The sequence below is a fragment of the Sturnira hondurensis genome, unplaced genomic scaffold, assembly GCF_014824575.4.
Source record: "Sturnira hondurensis isolate 20B ecotype Veracruz unplaced genomic scaffold, ASM1482457v3 Scaffold0019216, whole genome shotgun sequence".
Taxonomy (NCBI): domain Eukaryota; kingdom Metazoa; phylum Chordata; class Mammalia; order Chiroptera; family Phyllostomidae; genus Sturnira; species Sturnira hondurensis.
The window spans coordinates 1,179,620-1,199,369 of record NW_028091847.1 but is presented as its reverse complement, the minus strand read 5'-3'; the positions used below and the strand labels follow the sequence as shown (position 1 = coordinate 1,199,369).

General features: G+C 38.6%; 1 protein-coding gene across 2 annotated transcripts in view; it reads right to left on the bottom strand.

The window, feature by feature from the left end:
- The window catches only part of EHHADH (enoyl-CoA hydratase and 3-hydroxyacyl CoA dehydrogenase), a 45,225-nt gene extending 33,173 nt beyond the window's left edge, over positions 1-12,052 (bottom strand). Inside the window, exons 1-3 of one of the 2 annotated variants that reach the window (XM_037070979.1) lie at positions 11,921-12,052; positions 7,805-7,908; positions 2,070-2,242 (exon numbers count right to left, since the gene is read on the bottom strand). In XM_037070979.1, the coding sequence (XP_036926874.1) occupies positions 2,070-2,242; positions 7,805-7,908; positions 11,921-11,994 (351 nt within the window). In that variant the 5' untranslated portion in view covers positions 11,995-12,052. Of the gene's footprint in view, positions 1-2,069; positions 2,243-7,728; positions 7,909-11,920 lie in introns of those variants that run through there. The other variant, XM_037070980.1, reaches the window with a different exon arrangement.
- Positions 12,053-19,750: the final 7,698 nt, after the last annotated feature.

The following is a 19,750-nucleotide window of genomic DNA, read 5'->3' as shown; positions in this document are numbered from 1 at the left end:
GAAAGGGGAAAAAACTGTAAAACAAGAATTCCATAATCAGTAAAACTAGCCTTTGAAAAGGAAGGCAAATTCAGACATTTCCAGATAAGCAAAACTGAATCTGTGCCCAACAAATCTACTCTGCCTGGAATACTTCAGGCTAAAACAACAGGACACTGGATAGTACAATAACTCAAATCCACACACAGGGAGAAAGAGCAATGGCAAAGGTGACTCATGCATAGGTAAATATAAAGCACAGTATAGTATTGACATAATTTTTGTTTATAATTTCTCTTTTTTATTATCTGATTTTAAAGGCCACTATATAAAGTAATAATTATAAATCTATGTTGATGGGCACACAGTGTATAATAATACAATTTGCGAGAACAATGGCATTTAAAGGGGTGGGTGGGTAATAGAATTGTATGAAAGCAAATTTTTTGTATGTTATTAAAATTAAGTTGGCATTAATCTGAAATAGATTGTAGTATCCAGGGTAATTACCACTAAGAAAACAACTAAAAATATAGTAAAAGAAACAATAAGAAAATTAAAAGGGTATCGGAAAATATCTATTTAATATAACATTTATACAATGGAATACTACGCAGCAGAAAGAAGGAGCTCCTACCCTTCATGATGACATGGATGGAAATGGAGAGCATTATGCTAAGTGAAATAAGCCAGGCGGTGAAAAACTAATATCATATGTTCTCATCTGTAAGTGGAAGCTAATCAACAAAACAAACAAGTGGGCAAAAGAGAACCAGAGACATGGAAATAAAGAACAGCCTGACAGTGACCAGAGGGGAGGGAGGAGAGGTGAGAGAGATAACGGAGAAAGAAGGGAAAGGGTCAAGTCAAGGAACATGGATAAAGGACTCACAGACAAGGACAACAGGGAGGAGAATTGAATGTGGGGGTAGTGGGGTGGGCAGGGTAGGAGAGAACAAATGGGGGAAAATGAGGACGACTATAATAGAACAACAATAAAAATTTTAATATAAAAAAGAAAATATCTATTTAATACAAATAAAAGCATTAACGAAAGAATTGAGAAACAAAAAAGTCATGACATAGCAAACAAATAGCAAAATGACAGAAGTCCTTCCATATCATGATTGCATTAAATTTAAATGAATTGAACTCTTTAAAAGGCAGAATATATTAAGCATATTTAGTAATAGGTTAAATATCATATTAGTATAAAAATAGAGTACAAACAAAATAAAATAAAGTCTCAAATGTGGTTTTAAAAAAGACTGGCAAGAAAAATAACGTAAGAAATAAATTACATAGGAAAAAGAACAGGAGGAAATGAAACTGAATGGTAATGGTGATTATTTCTGAACTATGAGTTTACGGTGATTTTACTGTACATCTTTATACTTTCTTGTGATTGCTAGTCTATTACAATGATGACTATTATCTTTATCATTAGAAAACTACATTACTTACAACTATGTTACTATTGTAAGACTGGTATCACAGGCTTCATTCTACATAGTAGCTCAAATTAAATCTATCTCCAGAAATAAATGGACACAGTAGTTCTGTGCTGTTTTGAATAGGAATGTGTCTTCTTAGGTACTGATAATTATAAGGGATCAGAAAAATGAAAGTTTAGAAATAGGAAATGAAAATTTAAATACGTATACACACTTAGGGGCGGTAGTCAAAGTATTTACTACCTCCTACAGCATGAGCATGGCTCGGTGAAATCCTACTTGGGACATAGCACTGGAGTAGAGACCTGGTGGCCCACCACTGACCCAGGGCTGTCCCCTTCCATTGGTGGATTCTGGGGAGGTCCAAGGGCTAGGGTTAGAAGAAGCAAAGAGATGGTCAGGGGACTTAGGATAGCAGCTACTTACCAACCAGAATGAATGTATTTCAACATTTTAGCAACCAGTTAAACTGCATTGGTACACAATAGCTGAGCACCAGTGCTGGAAAGACCTAACAATTGTCAACCAGTAAGCTAACCATTTATAATGATCACCCTGGATGCTTGTAACTACATTTAGGGCTTGCCCTAAAGAAAAACCCACACACCAAGTCCCACAGAGAGCCTCAGCTCTTACCTGTGCATGGGCAATCCTATAGTGACAGCCCAGGGCCAGCTCTAGTCCACCTCCTAAAGCCATGCCTTGGATAGCTGCCACAATGGGCTTCTCGCTTCTCTGCATTTTATCTATGAAATGTCCCATTCTAAACTCAGAATTCATGGGAACACTGAAACCATGGATATCAGCACCTAAGGACACAAATACAAGGCAGAGAGAGTTGAGAAAGACATAGGCTTTGTGACGTAACAATAAGGTACCAGGTAGTTCTTAAGGCATCTCAGACCTCTTTGGACCCATGAAACACTTCACACACCATCCTTTGGGTGACGACACACTAAAGAAAAAAAAAGCTTGGAAAAATGCAGCCCGATATGAGAGAAAATCTTCAAATCTTTATTAGGAGTTCTGTAATCTTCTAAAGTCTGTCTTTCCATATGCTAGGTAGCAATTCTACCCTCAGAAAAATTAAAAGCTTAGAGAAAGGGAAAAGAGATTGTCCTACAAAGACCAGTATTCTGAGACTGAGTCATTGTCTTCCATTCTTCCCATGATACTGCTCACCAATTATATTCACAGCAATTTTAAGCCGTATCTTTGTTATGGGCATGAATTATTACAATAGCAAATCTCAGGGCAAATGCATACATATTTGTGAGTTACACATTAATCAACCAGCTTAGAATTATGTCTTTGTGAGATTTTTTTGTGAGCAATAACAGCAAACACTTATTGCTTTTTCTAATTATAAAAATAATATGTATGATGGAAATTTGAAAAATACACAAAATTATAAAGAACCTAAAGATAACCTCTAATATCATCAAATAGAGATAACATAATATTTGGTAAATTCTTAGTTTTTTCCCAATGCATATATGTAAATGGCTTTGGGATCTTCAGTGAGTTATTTAACCTTTGTCTCAATGCCTATTTAAATGACTGATGTGACATTAAATGAAAGTTTACTATAATATATATTTTTGCAATATTGAGGGCATTTTGTAAAGTCATTTTTTATATTTTCCTTTTTTTCACATAATGGTATACATATTGAGCTCCTTCCCTATAACATTATGTATTCTTTGAAAACATTAAGCTTGGTACAAATTAAAAAGTTAAAGCAATTATTTCATGTTCAACCTTTTTTTTTATGCCACCAGCTCCTCGTCTAACATCAACCCAGGGATTGTTGGGAACCGCCCTGCCTGGTTTTAGGAGCTGTAACCCCTCCCCACCATGGCTAAGGCTTAGTGAGCGACCTTTGGACCATAAGCCACTAAGAAGACAAAGCTTATCTCCCTGGCAGGAGCACCGCTTCTGCTCTATTTTCCATAACTGGCCCCCAATGCTTGATCAGTTAGCCAATGACAGGTAAGATTCCCAAGGGAGGACTGACCTAAGACAGGCATGATTACATGGAGGTCCCAGGGAAGGACTTGGGGGCTACAGCAAAAGCAGGTGATGGACCCTTGCCCCTTGGCTTTGACAAAGCCTGAGTCCTCATTCTATCTGCAAGAAGTCTCCTAATCTCTTGGCTGCCTTACTTCCGCTGCCTGACTTAAGCCTGAAACAATGACAGAGGGCGGTGCAGCCCTGTGCTGGAAAGGGTGGCTTCCGCCTGCCCCACCCACTCCATGATCAGGCCCAAGAAAGAATATGTAAAATCCTGTGAAACCTGCTTTGCTAAGAATGCTCTCAATTAAATGATAAAGGTCCAAGCAGGGAATGAGTTTGTTTCCCAAAGTTTTGTAGCCCTTTAGCTAACAGACCCTGACTCAGAATAGGCCCTCAGAGTTCTTTGTTATCTATCATTTGATCCTTACCATGTGACAATGGTTAATGAACTTTACTTGTATTCCTGTGCAAATTGAAACCCAATAAAGCCCTGTCAAGGCAAGGGTCAGTGCCTTAAGAATGTGGCCAGGCTGCCCTGAGGTGCTCCCCCACTGAGGGAGTAGCCATGCGGTCCCTTTTCCTCCACAGGACTTGGTAGTCCACGTGAATTTGTGTCACATCTCATCCATGATGCTGCGGACACTGCAGGCTGGTGTCTGCATCAAGGGATCAGGCTTCTTTTCACTAACCAATCATATTTTACACTCTATTATTATTGTTATTGTCATCATCATTCTCATCATCATACAGATTCCTTTGGTTCTAGAGAAGATGAATTTCAGTCTGACTCTCAGGTCTATCATTCCTGTAACTTTAGACTAAAAAGGGTTTTCATGTAATAGTAGCAATTAATGTTTATTGGATAAGTACATCAGGCATAATGCCAAGTTGTTTCATGTACTCTTCTTAACACCTAAATTAAGTAGTATAACAATCCCATTGTACAGGTAAGAAAGTTAAGGCTTTGAGATGCTAAGTGCCCAATTCAAACATATGACTAGTAAGTGGTAACATAAGGACTAGAACTCAGGTAATTTGACCACACTCTACATTCTTAAATGTTACACTACCATCTTCTACTTGCAGCATAAGGTTAGTATTATTATCATCACAACTGTACAGAAATCAAGGTACAGACAGTGGTCTAGTGATTTCACTTTTTAACTGCTTGTTTCTGGCATATAGAAATGCAATTAATTTTTTAATATTAATTTTATACCCAGCAAAATTGCTAAGCTCTCTTATTAATCCTAATAATTTTCTGATAGATTATCTTTAGTTTTTCTATAAACACTATAGTATCTTCTAGATAATGAAGCTTGTTTCATTCTTTTCAGCCCTATACCTTTTATTTTTCTAGTCTCACCAGGCTGGCCAGGGCCTAGAATATAATGTCAAATACAAATGGTGATAGCAGCCAGCTTTGACTTGTACCTTTCTGGTAGAGAAAGCTTTCAAGATACCATTTTGTTTGAGGTTTGCTATAGGTTTTTTAAAGTGATATTTTAGCCTAACTAAGAAATTTCCTTTCTATACCTAGTTTACTAAGAATTTTTATGTTTAATGCATGTCAAATGTTATCAAATCTTTTTCAGTTTCTCTTGAAATAACCATGATTGTGTCTCCTTTAATCTTTTTAATAAGATAAATTACATTGATTTTTCTAAGGTTTAACCAATCTGGTATTACTGGGATAAAAGTGATATATTATATTTTTATATATTATTAGGCTTAATTTTATAATATACTGTTTAAGATTTTCATATCTATATGAATGAAGTGGATCTGTAATTTCGCTTTTCATGCTGTCCTTGACAGGGCTTGGTATCAAGGTTATTCTAGCCTCACAATATGAGTTGGGAAGTGCCCTGGGTTGAATGATGTCTACACCAAACCCGTGAACGTGACCTTTTTTTTTTTTTTTTTTAGAAATAGGGTCTTTCCAAATGTAATCAAGATGAGGTCATAGTGGATTAGGGTGTATCTATCTAGAATCAGGGAAGTTTAGACACAGGGGAGAAGACCACAGGAAGACAGAGGTAGGAAGGGGAGTGATGCAGAAACAAGCCAAAGACAACCAAGCATTACTTTGTGAAAGTTTTGATTACTGATTCAGTTTTTTAATGGTTATAGAACTATTTGGGTTTTCTGTTTCTTCCTAAGTCAGCTTTGATGGGCTAAATAATCTACCTGTTGATACTATCTTCATTATCTTTCCTAAGGCTACAATGCTAGACATTGTGATAACATTTTTGTGATTTCTTATATTCATTGTTTTGCTGGTTTTTTCTTGATCAATTTCTCCAGACTTTTGTCAATTTTATAGTCTTTTAAAGAACTAACTTTGACATCGTTGATCTTCTCGATTCACATTTGTTTTCTGCCTCATTAATTTCTCTTCTGCATTATTTCCTTCCTTCTACTTCCTTTGGATCTATTTTACTGTTTGTTTTGTTAGTTCTTTGATACAGATCTTTAGCTCGTTACATTTCAGCTTTTTTTCTCTCCTGATTTGTATAACACTATAACATTTTTGCTAAGTTTTTCTTTAGCTGCGTTTGTGAAGTTATATATGTTGGGTTTTCATTATCATTCAGTTCAAAATATTTTCTAAATTCTACTATGATTCCTGCTTTGAGTCAGGGAAATTAATTTCATTTCTAAACATGAGAATTTCCAGTTCTATATTTGTTATAGATTTCTAGTTTATTTGCATTGTTGTCAGAGAACATATTCTAAGCAAAATTTATTGAGACGAGCTTTCATGGCCCAATATCTAGTCAATTTTTGTAAATGGTGCAGATTGGAGAAAAATGTATTGTTTTGCGATTGCTGGGTGCATTTTTCTCTGTATATAAATCCATTAAGACAAATTTGCTAATTCCTAATGCTTTTCCACAGGAATAATTTTTTTTGTCCTAAACTCTAACACATTCTCTCTCTTATATCTCCTTACAAAGAAATATCAAGTTCTCCACAATTCTGATCCCTTTTTCCATGTCTCAAAGTCATCATCTTTGGTTTCCTACCTTAAGTTTTCAAACAGTTGAGTAAGGCATTTAATACCTAGTTTATGTTTGGTATATTATTTTACCCTCTCTTAAAGTCTTGGCCTTCTCACCTGTAAGTAGAGACTGTAGGATTTATTGAGATTTAAAATATAATAAATTTTCACTATTAATAAATAACCTACAGATCACTAGTAGGCAAGATAAATGATAATTATTATAATGATTACCATTTTTATATTCATTGATTACCATAATTCTATTTTCTATTTCTTCTCAGGCTGCCATTAATGTATATTATTTTATTTATTTAAGATTTTATTTATTTATTTTTAGAGAGGGTAAGGGAGGGAGAAAGAGAGGCAGAGAAACACCAATTTATGGTTGCCTCTCATGTGCCTCCTACTGGGGGCCTGGCCTGCAACCCAGGCATGTGCCCTGACTGGGAATCAAACCCATGACCCTTTGGTTCTTAGGCCAGTACTCAATCCACCAAGCCACACGAGCCAGGGGATCAGGCTACTATTAATATATATTAAATCTCCTGGCTACAGTAAGATTACATAGGCCCTTATATCCATGTGACTTTGTCAAAGGGTATAACATATTCATTTGGGAGAAGAGGAGAGGTGTCACAAATATGACTGAATCACTATTTCAGATTCTTTTGCCATATTTTTGTAATATTTTTGCATCTTTAAAGAATAACCCAATAAAAAAGTGGCATAGTCGCTGAAATAGGTGGTTATTGGAAGAAAACTGAACTTCCTTTCAAGACTGTGTGAAATAAAAAATAACATTTATTAAATAACATTTATTTCTGCATGTAGGCTCTGCACTAGAGGATTTCAGGTGTATTATTTCATTTAATCTTACAAAAAATCAAAACAGATATTACTGTATTTACTTTATACATTAAGAAGTTGATTTTTAAATTTTTTTATATTGAATTTATTGGGGTGACATTGGCTAATAAAATTATATAGGTTTCAAGTACATAATTCTATAATGCAACTAAAGTTCAGGAAATTAAAGGAATTTGCTCAAATTCACATAGGGTGAAGATTTATACAGAGCAGGTGTATACATATTAGCAGGTATTGCAGCCATCAAGCCTACAACTGAATATCTCACAACGGTCCAATCCAATATAAAAGAGAGTAAGGTCAAACTCTTCTCTGGGTCTCTCTTGTGATTCAAGTATCTTTCTCCAGTTTCTCATTTCTACTCGAGTGTCCCACATCCATTACCCTCACTGTGGTATTGCCCACAGGGACAGCTAATGCAGTATTGATCTGAGTCTTGGCTGGATTCCAGAGACAACGGGGGAGGATCAGATACTGGTACCTGCAGAGAAGTTGCCATTTGCTCCACAAATCACAACGGCTTTTACTGTAGGGTCTGTCATGGCTTTCTGTAGCCCTTCTTTTATTCCATTGAAGACAGCCATACTAAAAGAAAAAAAACCGAAACATTAGTTAGAATTAAATTTCTACCATCTCAGAGCTTTTTCCTTTTCTAACAATGAAAACTTAAACACATACACAATGGATAAAAACTCTAGATACTGATCATTAAGCTTTCATTCTTTGTTCAACAAATAATATATGTATCTATTGTGAATTAAGCACTGAGCTGATTAAGTGATAAACTTTTTAAAAATTGTATTATTATGCACTCTGTTATAACTTTGAACACTAGAATTAGCACTAATCAATTTTAAAATGCTATTATACGCCTTCTAGATACAGTAAAGGGAGTTTGTAATGCCCTGGGGAGAACAAAATATCACACTAAGACGAGTGCTGTCATAGACACAAAGAAAGTGACGTGGAAGTTCAGAGGGGGAAGAAATTACTTTAAATTTGTCATGCTGGCAAAATATAAGAAAACTGAAGTACTCTAAAAGAAACAGATGTGGCAGGGGCTGCAAGTTACCCCAAATACCCCAACCTCCCCACCTTCTTCAAAATATTAAACATATGGTTTTCAGCTGGATACATAACTGCCTAAAATAAAGACCACATTTCCCAGCCTGTTTTGTAGTAAGGTCAGCCCAAAGCATTAAGTTCTGACTAGTGGGATAGAAGACTTAGCATATGCAACTTTTGGGAAGAGTCCAAAGGGACTGGGGATAGTTTTTCTTTTTCTTTCCTCTCTACTCATGGCTGGAATGCAGATGTGATGGTTAGATCAGTAGCAGCCTTTACAGACTAAGAGGTGGAAGGAACCACATATTGCAGATGGCAGAACAAAAGAGAGAGAGAACTGGGGTCCCCGTGAGCGCAGAGCAGCTGTACCATTCCAGGACACTGCTGTGAGAGAGATCAACTTTTTCTTGTTTAATCCACTATTTTTCTGTCACCGACAGCCAAATTTAATCCTAAACTATATAATTTAGGAGGTCAAGGCAAGGTCTGGGGAAGAAATGACATGTAGTAGATTTTGCTGTGTTTCAGTAGATTGATTCAGAGTGATTCAGCACCAGGGGAGCCACAGTCACGGAGGCCAAGAGAAAAGAATTTGTCAAGAAGCAGGGGATCTCTAAGTGCCGAGGGGTGGTGAAGGAGGAGAACCTAGGGCAAGTGCTAAGGAATTGCTCCAAGATAAAAATGATAGAACCAGAGTCTAGTCTGTTCTGCAATGGAATTCGGAGTGTTCTCGGTAAACTATCTGTTCTTTAGCACACAGGGTGGAAAAAAATCTTAATACAAAATGAAACACAAGGACAAACTTATATAAAAGCCAGATATTTCAGACCAGCAACTCTGAGTTACAACCTCCAAGAATAAAGGAGATACTTGCCCTTGATAATTCCTTTTCACCTAATTTCTTCTCATCATTACTAAATGAAATCAAACAAAACCTCTTGCCTTCGACTGTTAATTAGAAACCGAATCTGAGGGGAAAAAGATCCTGAACCATCTGTAATACTGAGAAGTCCAAAAGGCGCCCAATTCCTTCTGGGTAAAGGATGGCTGCAAAATTAACCCAAATGAGCTTAATCAGGGCCACTGAGAAGAGGCTGGCTTTTCCCATTTCACCCAACCCCAACTCTTTTATTTCTCTTACGTTCTTGTTAATTTTGCAAAAATCAAACACAGGGAGAAAAAGAAAAATGAAATGGCTGTGGCACATACAGCTTTACTGGAGTCTGGCCAAGGGAAAGGGACCACGGCCTGGAAGCAAGGTCAAGATCCCAGAGGTGGAGAAATTATTTTCTCCCCTCAATACTGTCAGGAATGAAGAAATCAAGTCTAGAGTAAAGATAACATTTCATGAGTGCTGGCCAAGAGTTTTTAGCTTCTGTGACTATAGAAGGTCTTTTATTGTGACTTTTTTAAAAATCTGAATGTCATCAAATGAAGTTTGTGGCTGGTGACCACCTTTTTTTAAAACAAAGAAATAGAAGAGAAAATAGAATATATCAAATGATATATCACAAGTAAGAATAAGTTTGTTTCATGAAACTTTGCTTTCAGTTACGTATTTGTACACTTTTGTGGCTTAGGTTGCTGTATAAAACATGGGGTTGCTTACTGTGTGAATTACAGTAAAAAAAAGTGTGAAAGTCACTGTGTTGGGAGACAGGGCTAGTAACGAGGCACACGCTACATTTGTCAGGAGGGGTGGCATTCATCTGAATTGAAGGAAATATGGCTGGCTAAACTAGCAGAGAAGGATTTACACTATTTGTTTGGGTCAAAATAATATTCAAATAAGAATCCCTCAGGGGGCTAGGGAGAGATAATTTTCCACATAAAATTAGAAATAGGAAGGGAAATAGGAATGAGAGAAAGAGGAGGGAAAGAAAAATACAAAACAAGAAAAAAATGTGAAACTGTTAAACTGGATAAACATAGTGGGATATATACTCTATCTAAAAGAGAACTTTGGAAGCAGATAGGAAGGGGGGGTGGGAAAGGCAAGAAAGTATTTATTCCCAAGCAGGGGAATTCTTCATGAAGCTGGAATGACTTCTGAACAGCAGCGCCTGGAGGTGGGAGCTTGTAACAGGCCTCTGATTAATAGAAATAATAATAGCTGACATCTGTTAAATGCCGGTTTATAATCTCCAGCAAATTTAAGCCACTTAACAACTTTATGAAGTAGACACTAACAGTTCTTTTGCAAGTTGCAAGGAGTGTGACAGTGAGTTGAATGACACAAACATTACAAATAGTTCTAAGAAAATATTCCTAGTTATGGGTATTAGACTGTGGAATGTTCTCCCTCAAATTCTGGATGGGCACTGTTTCCCATTAGGAGCAGAGGTTGGGGCAGACAGTCCCAATATCTACTAATTCTAATTAGAATACAGGCAAGTCCAAAACTGACAAGCAAGCATATTGCTGATGTCTTTCTTCGTCAAGACCAAAAAAAAAATATTTTGCTTTTTGTTGAGAATGGCAAGTAAGTGAGCATATCACCTTTGTGTGATTTTATTTCTGCAGTTCTTTTGTATTATTAAATATAATAACTCATATTACGAATAAGAATTATAATATTAACACTAACGATAAAATTAAATCTGATATCAGGATCAAAACTCTGTGAAAAATAGTAGGTCTCCTCATTGCAGCCTTGAAACCAAAGGTCTTTCTCTCTATACTTTATATATTCATTGTAAATTATAATTCCTGCTAATCCTACCCCCTGTGGATGGATGGCTCTCTCCTAGAATGATCAGTCGCTATACTCTTTTTCAGAGACATGGAAGACGGTGCCTTCATTAATTTTCATACATTAGTAACTTCATTAATTCTCATAAAAGCAGCATTAATCTCACTTTTAAAAGTAAGAACTTACTGCACTGCACAATCTGGGTTAGGGAGTTTAACCAAAAAAGTACTCGTGAGGGAATAAAAGAAGATAAAGTACACAGGAGTTTTTAGAAAATGTTATTTAATGGGCTCACACTGACATGGATATTCTATCAAAGCGCTAAGGTCTTGAGGTTCAGAACAGATCAGGAGAAACAGCATTTCTGAGCCAGGGCACAAATCTCCTTTACTCACTGCACTGGGGTTAATGGGGACCTTTATTTTTTGTAAAATGTGAAGCCACATTGTCGAATTCATACATGTTTTGATGGCCTGGACTGGAGGTTGAGAAGTGAGCGATCAGATCCAGCCAGATTTGCACGGAGACCTTTGGAACAGAAAGTAGGCCTAGGTTCAAGTTGCAAGCAAGTAGAGGGTTCTGCACAAAGTTGGCATAGGGAGACCAGGCTGGCATGGGGGAGACTGGCTCCCCCACTTTACAGCCATCTGACTGCCTCTCAGCCTCGGTTTCCTTCCCAGTGAAATGAGAACGAGAATTCTCTGCGAAGATATTAAGTTTTTAACTTAACCTATGAAAAGGGCCGTGGCATAAGACCTCGTTCCATTCGAGTCAGGGTCTTTCTCATATAACAGGGGAGAGTCAAAGCCTGCACAGCAGGCAGGCAACCTGAGCTGTTACCTGATAGGGTTCAGCGGCGGATTTTGGAGGCGTATCAGGGCCAGGGAGTTGTGCAGTTGCGAGTACTCGGCCATGTTTCCTCTCACCACAGTTGCGGTCGCCTCTGTGCCTCCGCCTCCCGGCTCAAGGCTGTACTACCGTCCCCTGAGCGCCAGGCGGGACCGCGAGGAGGGGCGCCCGCTGGGCCAATGCAAACCCAGCGCAGCTTCCCACCTCCTTGGAGGACTCCCAGCCTACGGATTCCCATCCTAGGTTGCCCTTCTACCCTTTTCCCGGACCCCAGCGCCCTGCTCTGCAAACGCTCATCCTTTTTCGCGTTATTGGCTGCTCCCGGCTTCCATCACTAAGTAGATGTGGGAATACGATGGAAAATGGGTGGAATTGCTAGCTAGTCGAGGTTTGCAATCCCCTGGCCCAGAGGGCCTGATTTCTCTGGGCAAATTACGACTTCACTAAATTGTGGCGCTGTTCTCTCAGTTTTCATCTTCATGATTCTTAACAGGGACAGATACCTGGGGTCCTGACAGTCATGTGATATGACACAAACCTAAGACATAGAAGACATACATCATGCATTTCAACTACATGGGTATCCAACTAACGTAAACCGAGTATTTATTTGCAGAGCAGTCATACGGCAAGGAATTTTAACAATGATTAAGGACTATTTTTACAGATGTTCTTTTATTTATTTTTTTGTGAATAAAAACAGGTTCCAGCTCCTAGGAAATGACAATTGCCTTGAGGCCCTGGAAGCAGGTAGCAGTCAGATGGGATCCAAGCCATTAAGGACAACCAGTCAATCACAAACAGCTCAGTGCAAACACCAGAGTGCGAAAGGTCAACCAACAACCAGCTTTTACAAGTCCTATCTTTAATGCCTCTGAAAATTCCCCAGTCCCTAAACTCTGCCTTGCTCCAAAACTTGATGTAAGATCAACAGTTTGCTCTGCTTAATGAGACTGTACAAGTTTCTCTTATTGTACAGGAAGCAGTAAATTCCACTTTGTCGTGTTGGTGTCTAGGGGAATAACTCCACCATGGAATCCTAGCAACTTTGAATGCTTCCAGAAAGGCCAAGGAGGCAAAGCTGAGCAGTCCTAAGTGACCTGAAATCCCCCCACCTACTGAAACAAGGGGAAATTGTGATGGCGTGGAGCTGTTTTCAGAGAGTTTCTCATCTCTGTATTGGAGGAATAGGACACAAATAATTTCTCATCTGTCCCTAGTTTCCGTTGAATACAGAATTTTCTGCTTTGCAGGCTCCATCCCTAACTACCTCCCTCTCAGCTCTTAGGCAAACTTCTGTAAAAGTTAAAGTTTCCTTTAAAATTTAAAGTCAGCACATAGGTTCCTGCAAGTGCTGACCCTGCCTTGCTCCTCAATAACAGAATAACCCACTGGTTCCCATCCTCTGTCCTCTAGCCCTCCTGTTTGGTGTCATCCTGTGTGACTAGGGACACAGGGAGCTGATACACATACTGATCTTTCTTTTGCTGTCAGTGTAAATAATAAACTGCCTCAGTCTATTATGGGTTCTTATGAGCTGAATCTACAAGTGTGGCAAGCCAATTTAGCAGATGCTACCATTCTGCTGCTTACAGACTGCTTAACTGTTAACAGTCTCTTGATCATTATGATGAATTGTTATCTTCTCAGACTGTCTTCTCGTTCACTTGGTCTCAATAGGTGCTACTTAGCAGGATGCTGGTCCCCCTGGCTAATGTACTTCCACATGGTTTGCAGGTTGCTGCTTTTGCTTGTTCACATGTCATCATGGCTGACATTGGGTTGCAACTCAAGAAAATAAATCAGTTGAAAAGAAGGGGTTCTTTAAAGTTTGAAAGAAAAAGACAAGGATGTAAATATAGAAATTCAGTGCTAGAACATGCAGATATGTACTCACACTAAGAACAGAGATGGCTACCCGGACTTGACTTTTGCTGCACTGGCGATCTATTGACCCTGGAACCCAGGGTGTTGTGTTGTGAAACTTCATTTGATGGTGACATGAAGATGTCAGAACTGACTTCTCATGTAAATCAATCAGGATTTTCCAGAACAAACACAAAATATTGCTTTTCCAACTAGAGTGATAAAATCTCTCATATATTTTCTTTCCCCTTTCTCTGTGGAATACAAATGGACGCAAGGCCTCAGGGGAGAACAGAGCCAGACATAGAACCCCGACTCCCTGTGTTGGGACCATTCAAGGACAGACAAGTTTATGGAATTCAGGCAGACAGAAGAACATTCGCAGAGCCATGGGGATGCTTGGCATGCTTTTGTTCAAGGGTGGTTGATCGATGCACACCGCAAGCTGCATGTCCTTGCATGTCACCTGTCCCGCCCTGTGGCACTCAGCGGGGAGCCCCTGCCTCCTTAAATAGCAGAACACAGACAAAGCCAGCAGATGCCAACAGATATCATGCAACAGAGCTTCACACTGCACATGCGAGCCCACTCAAGGCAATGGGAACAGTTTATCAGACAGTCTCAAGGCTACGAGAATACTGCTTAGCAGCCCCATTCTCAAGGTTATAGGAAACTGCTTCCCTTAGGTGCCCAGACATCTGGGTGAGGAAGCCAGACTGCCTCCCTCTACCCACACTTCCCAAATGATTTCATGGAGAAGAGGTGCCCCACTGAGTGGACGCAACATCAACTGTTATAGCAGAAGTACATTTTTGTTAAAGAATTTCGACCTGTGCTAACTAATACAAGGAAGAAATGAGCATTGAGTACACTCCTCCACAGTGTGAAGTTGGCTGACATTTGAGGAGAAAAGATACATAAGTGTTGAAATAAAAGATTGAATATTAATAATATTTTCACTATACCAGTAATGGGAGTAATGACAATTTCTGTAATTTCAAGTGACTTGCTCAAGTGTGGCGCCTCAGAGATTCACATCTGCACATTCAATATCTTGCTGACGAAGATAAGCTGTCAGGATTCCCAAAGAAGATCCAACTGTGGTAAAAATGGCCCAGTCACCTTAATTATCTTCACTGATTGAAATAAGTCCTAGGACTTTCCAATTCTTAATTCTGATTTTTTTTAAAAAGTTCCATTTGCTTATTTTTAAAGAGAGGGAAAGGGAAAGAAAGAGGGTGAGAAACATCGATGTGAGAGACACACATCCATTGGTTCCCTCTTGTACACACCTCGACCAGGGACTGAACCTACAACCCAGGTATGTGCCCTGACCAGAAGTCACACTGGCAACCTTTTGCTTTGCGGGATGATGTGAAGCCAACTGAGCCACACCTGTTAGGGCTCCCTGGTTCTGCTTTTGTTCTCAGAAGTGATTACTCCCTCATTCCACTTTTGTTATTCATTGTCTCCCTTTAACAGAATGGTCTTTCATCAAATAGTTCAAATACTGGCAAGTCTGTCTCAAGCCTGCTCTTTTTAGTCCCTTCTTGGGAACCACCATTTCTCATATGACAAGGTGTCTCTAGTTCAAGACACTCTTCGTATCTGTCAATGGCCCCTTAAGTAGCAGCGATTCTCTGTATTCTGCACCTGACTCCAGTCAGGTGATACTCATGTGTCCTTAACTCATGTCTTCTCTCTTGTTTTCATATCCATAAAGACAGTTTCCCCTTTAAACTTCAAGCAATAAGCTCTTTTCTTTAAAGGATAATTAATTTTGATGGAGATAACACACACTCTACAATTGACCCTTTTAAAGTGTACAATTTGGTGATTTTTACTGTGTCTATGAGGTTGTACACCATTGCCACTGTCTAATTCCAGAACATTTTAATCTCCTCAAAAGAAAGCCTGTACTTACCATTCCCCTTTCTGCCTGTCCCCTAGCAACCGCTGATCCACTCCAACAGAGAGCACTGATCTCTGTGCGTCTGCCTGTTTGGGACATTTCATGTAAGTGGAATCACACAACATGTGGCCCTGTGTGTCTGTTTTCTTTCACTTAGCATGGTGTTTTTAAGGTTCATCCATGTTGTAGCATGTGTCAGTACTTCATTCCCTTTTATTACTAAATAATAGTTTACTGTACATATACACCACATTTTATTTATCCATTTATCAATTGATGGATATTTGGGCTTTTCCACTTTTTGGCCAATATGAATAATGCTGCTATGAACACTTCATGTGCATGTTTTTGGGTAAACTGTGTTTCTCGTTCTCTTGGATATACCTAGGGGCAGAATTGCTTGGCTATATGGCAATGCTGTGTTGAACTTTTTGAGGAAACTGCTAACTTTTTTGGCTCCATTTGGCATACAGTACATACAGTAATGTATGAGGTTTCCAATTTCTTCACACCCTTGTTGACACTTGCTGTCCCAGTTTTTAAAATTCTTATGAGGCCAGTTGTTCTTAAATATAAGTTGTATTGTATCTTTCTTTGTTACTAAGTATGGTCTCCCTTTTGAGGAAATACACACTTAGAATCTGTCTGACTTATGAAAAGCCCTCGATAAAAGTAGGCATATTATTAGCCATTATTAGTCTCATGTTCCTTTGAGATGAAACAAATTAAATTGTGTCTTTCCTCTGGGATTATATTTCCATCTGCTTTGAATAGCAAATAAGATTCAAACTAATATACCATAGATTGTTAAGGTCAGAGTAAAACATGAGGTATTACTCATACCTCCATTAATAGAATCATCAAATGTTTTAGCATCTGTTATGTATTTCTAGGTTTTCCCATCAAAATGCTTTGATTCTAAGCCTGAAGTTTTTCCAGTGTGATTACAGCTTTGAGAAACCCCGAGGAAAAGGAACGGGGCCAGAAGACTAAAGATGGGCAAATGTTTTGATTTTTGAATAGGCAAAGAGATGATAAAAAGATGTGGTAGACTGGTGAGTTTTAAATCAATACCTTATGAAACTTTGGAATAATTCATTAAGGAGAGGGTTTGGGAAAAGGAAGTTGTGATTACCAAAGATATATTGTGTTCACTAAAAACAAGATAGGCCAAATTAATTTTATTGCAGTTTCTGAGAGGACTGATTTAGTGGAAATTAAAAGAAATGTTGCATTGAAATTCCTGGAGAGATTTAACAGGGTTAAGTAATGGAATCCTTACTTACTTATGGTGTGAGCTCTCTGATAATTATGTTTTATGTATAATATTTGACTGATCATGTTTTTATTGAGCAGTTATGTGCACTAGACAAAGCTACTGCAATGCAAACAAAAATGGACGTGGTATCTGTCCTCCTGCTGCTTGCTGCATCATTTTAGGGGGTGTTATCTCTTCCTAAGGGAGGGGGAAGCATGCATTTTAAAATATACACATCTGGCACTCATTCTGGAAGATTCAGAGTCAGGACAATTGTCAGAACAATTTCATATATACATATAACATAATTGCTCATAGTATAATAGAATTAAAAGAGAGGAACTGTCAGGAATTTTCCTGCTGTTTTGTACTTTATCCACGTTCATATGGCAGAGTTCTAGATCATTTTGTATCAGTGAGATCTAAAGTATAGAGCCGGTTTTGTAATAGTCGTTAATGCTGTTCACAAATATTCTCATTTTCCCCCACTTACCATAGTAGGATTGCACTTCTGTGCCCACCTAAATAATTGAGGTCATGTGACATTGTTGTGGCCAATAAAATGTGAGCAGAAGTGGTGGCACTTTACAAGATCCTTTTTTCTCTGGATTGGCTGCTGGCAGTATTCAAGATAGTGGTTGCTCAGTCAGTTTGGGTTCCTGAGTGAATACGAGGCGCAGAGAGCCCCCTGCAGACCCAGAGTAACCCTGTAGCTCTAAATAAGAAAGTAATCAGGCTTGTTTTAGGACATTTCAGTTTGGGGTTTGTTTCTTTATTGCAGTATTACCCTGCATATCCTAGCTGATACAGAGTTCTAGGGTGAGCTTGTGACAGCGTGACATTTAATGATAACTAATGTAAAGTCCTCTAAAAAGTTGAAAAGATAAAAATTGTAGAAAGCAGAGTGTCCAGTTCAAATATTAATGTGTATTTTTCTCTTTTCAAGCCCAAGAATCCCCTTGGAATTATTGCAAATGTGTCCATCCCCTCTGAGAGTGTGTATAGCATGTAGATGTGTAGACAAACTGCTATAGCTATTTGTCACCTTGAAAGAAGCCGGACATAAGCTGAAGCAGCTGCTACTGAAGGCAGAGAAAAGAGGAAAATATATATGGGTTCTGGATGATATCAATGAAGTAGGTGCTGGAGTAACCAGCCCTGATGCCTGGCATAGCAGTGCAGTTACTGAAGTCAGCACATGCCCTTATGTTAAAGCTGGTTTGTGTCGCATTTTGTGGAGGATGCAAAGATGTGCTGTCCAGGCAGCTCCAGCTGTCAGCATCTTCAGAATTTGCTCAGCTACAGAGAGCCTCCTTGCTTGACATCACACCCTTCCTGGGCAGACTGAATCCTGTATAAAGAACTAGAGGTTTCAGCCTGACACAGGATACTCTGAGGGCTGGTGCTTACTCCGGGGCTCCCTTCCAGGTTGGCCGAGTCATCCTTGGACCTGCATAGTAGTTCAACTTCTTCCTCTGGCCAGTCCTGCTTCCTGTGCATTCCTAACAAAAAAAAAAAATCATTCTCCACATCTCCATATTGGTGTCTATTTCAAAAAACAGTCTGTTGGCAAGTTTTCTGTAATATCAGTCAAAAGAATCCTAACTCAAATTCAGTGGAATAGATTGAACCTGGTCTTGTCTAGAGGAAGGAAAATGCACTCATGGTCTCTCTTATTTTTAACTTTGTATTATGTGAATTTTCAATCATATGAACACAAAGAAAAAATATGAAACTCAATATACCCAGCTTCAACAATATCAGTACATGACAAATCTTAATCATCTGAACATTCCCATATTACTTTAAAGTCTTGGACTTTGTTTCATCCATAAGTGTACTAATGTTCAGTTTGAAATGCAGTGCTGTGCAATGCCTTTTGCATTTTCCTCCCAATCCAACTTACACTCTCCTCCTCACCCAATTTTTACATATTGTCTCATTCTTTCTTCTTCTTCTTCAAACCATTATAGTTTTCAAAAGAGGAAATAGTGAAGAATTTTAATAGGAGAAAGGGGCTGTAGTGGTATGAGACAGATGAGCCCTGGAATCCATCCATCCTTTCATTTATTCAAGAAACACTTTAGACCTGACACTTCCAAGAGTCTTTGGATACTCAGTTGTTACCCATGTAAGTGGCTGTTCAGATAGGTGATGATGACTTTAGTTAGAAAAACTAAAAAAAAAAGAGGAAGGGAGAGAAAGAGGGTGACCACATCCAGTGGTCACAGTGGGAAGTGTCATGTATTTTTTTTCTGCCAGGCAGAACAAGACCTGCTCTAGAAAGGACCTTCAAGAGAAGGAAATTGAGGCCCAGAAGTGAAGTGATTTAAGTCATATGGCTGGTTAATAGCAGAGCTAGGGATACAACCCAAACAGGCTGATGCAAAGAGCTGTATAAATTATGATTATTTGAAACTCTTAAAAATGCTCTTCAAATGATTTAAAATTTAATGGAAACATCGTATTTTAATTTTTATCAACATGGTATATTGGTAGCAAAGGGAGAAAAGTGTATTGGTTGAATGAAGGAACTAGATGAATCTATGGTAACATTGACATTGAATTATTTTTCTGTTAAAAGGTATGCCTCCCTCACCAGATAGGAAGCTCCTTTAAGGCAGGGATATCTTACTCATCTTTGCATCCCTGAAGCCTGGCCTGGTGTCTCTACTATAGGCTGAATATATAAATGAATTAATGAATGAAATTAAGAGGTTAGGTTCTAGAACTGACTGCCACTGGCTGACTTTCAGGAGATGATTTAATCCCTATGGTCCCTAGA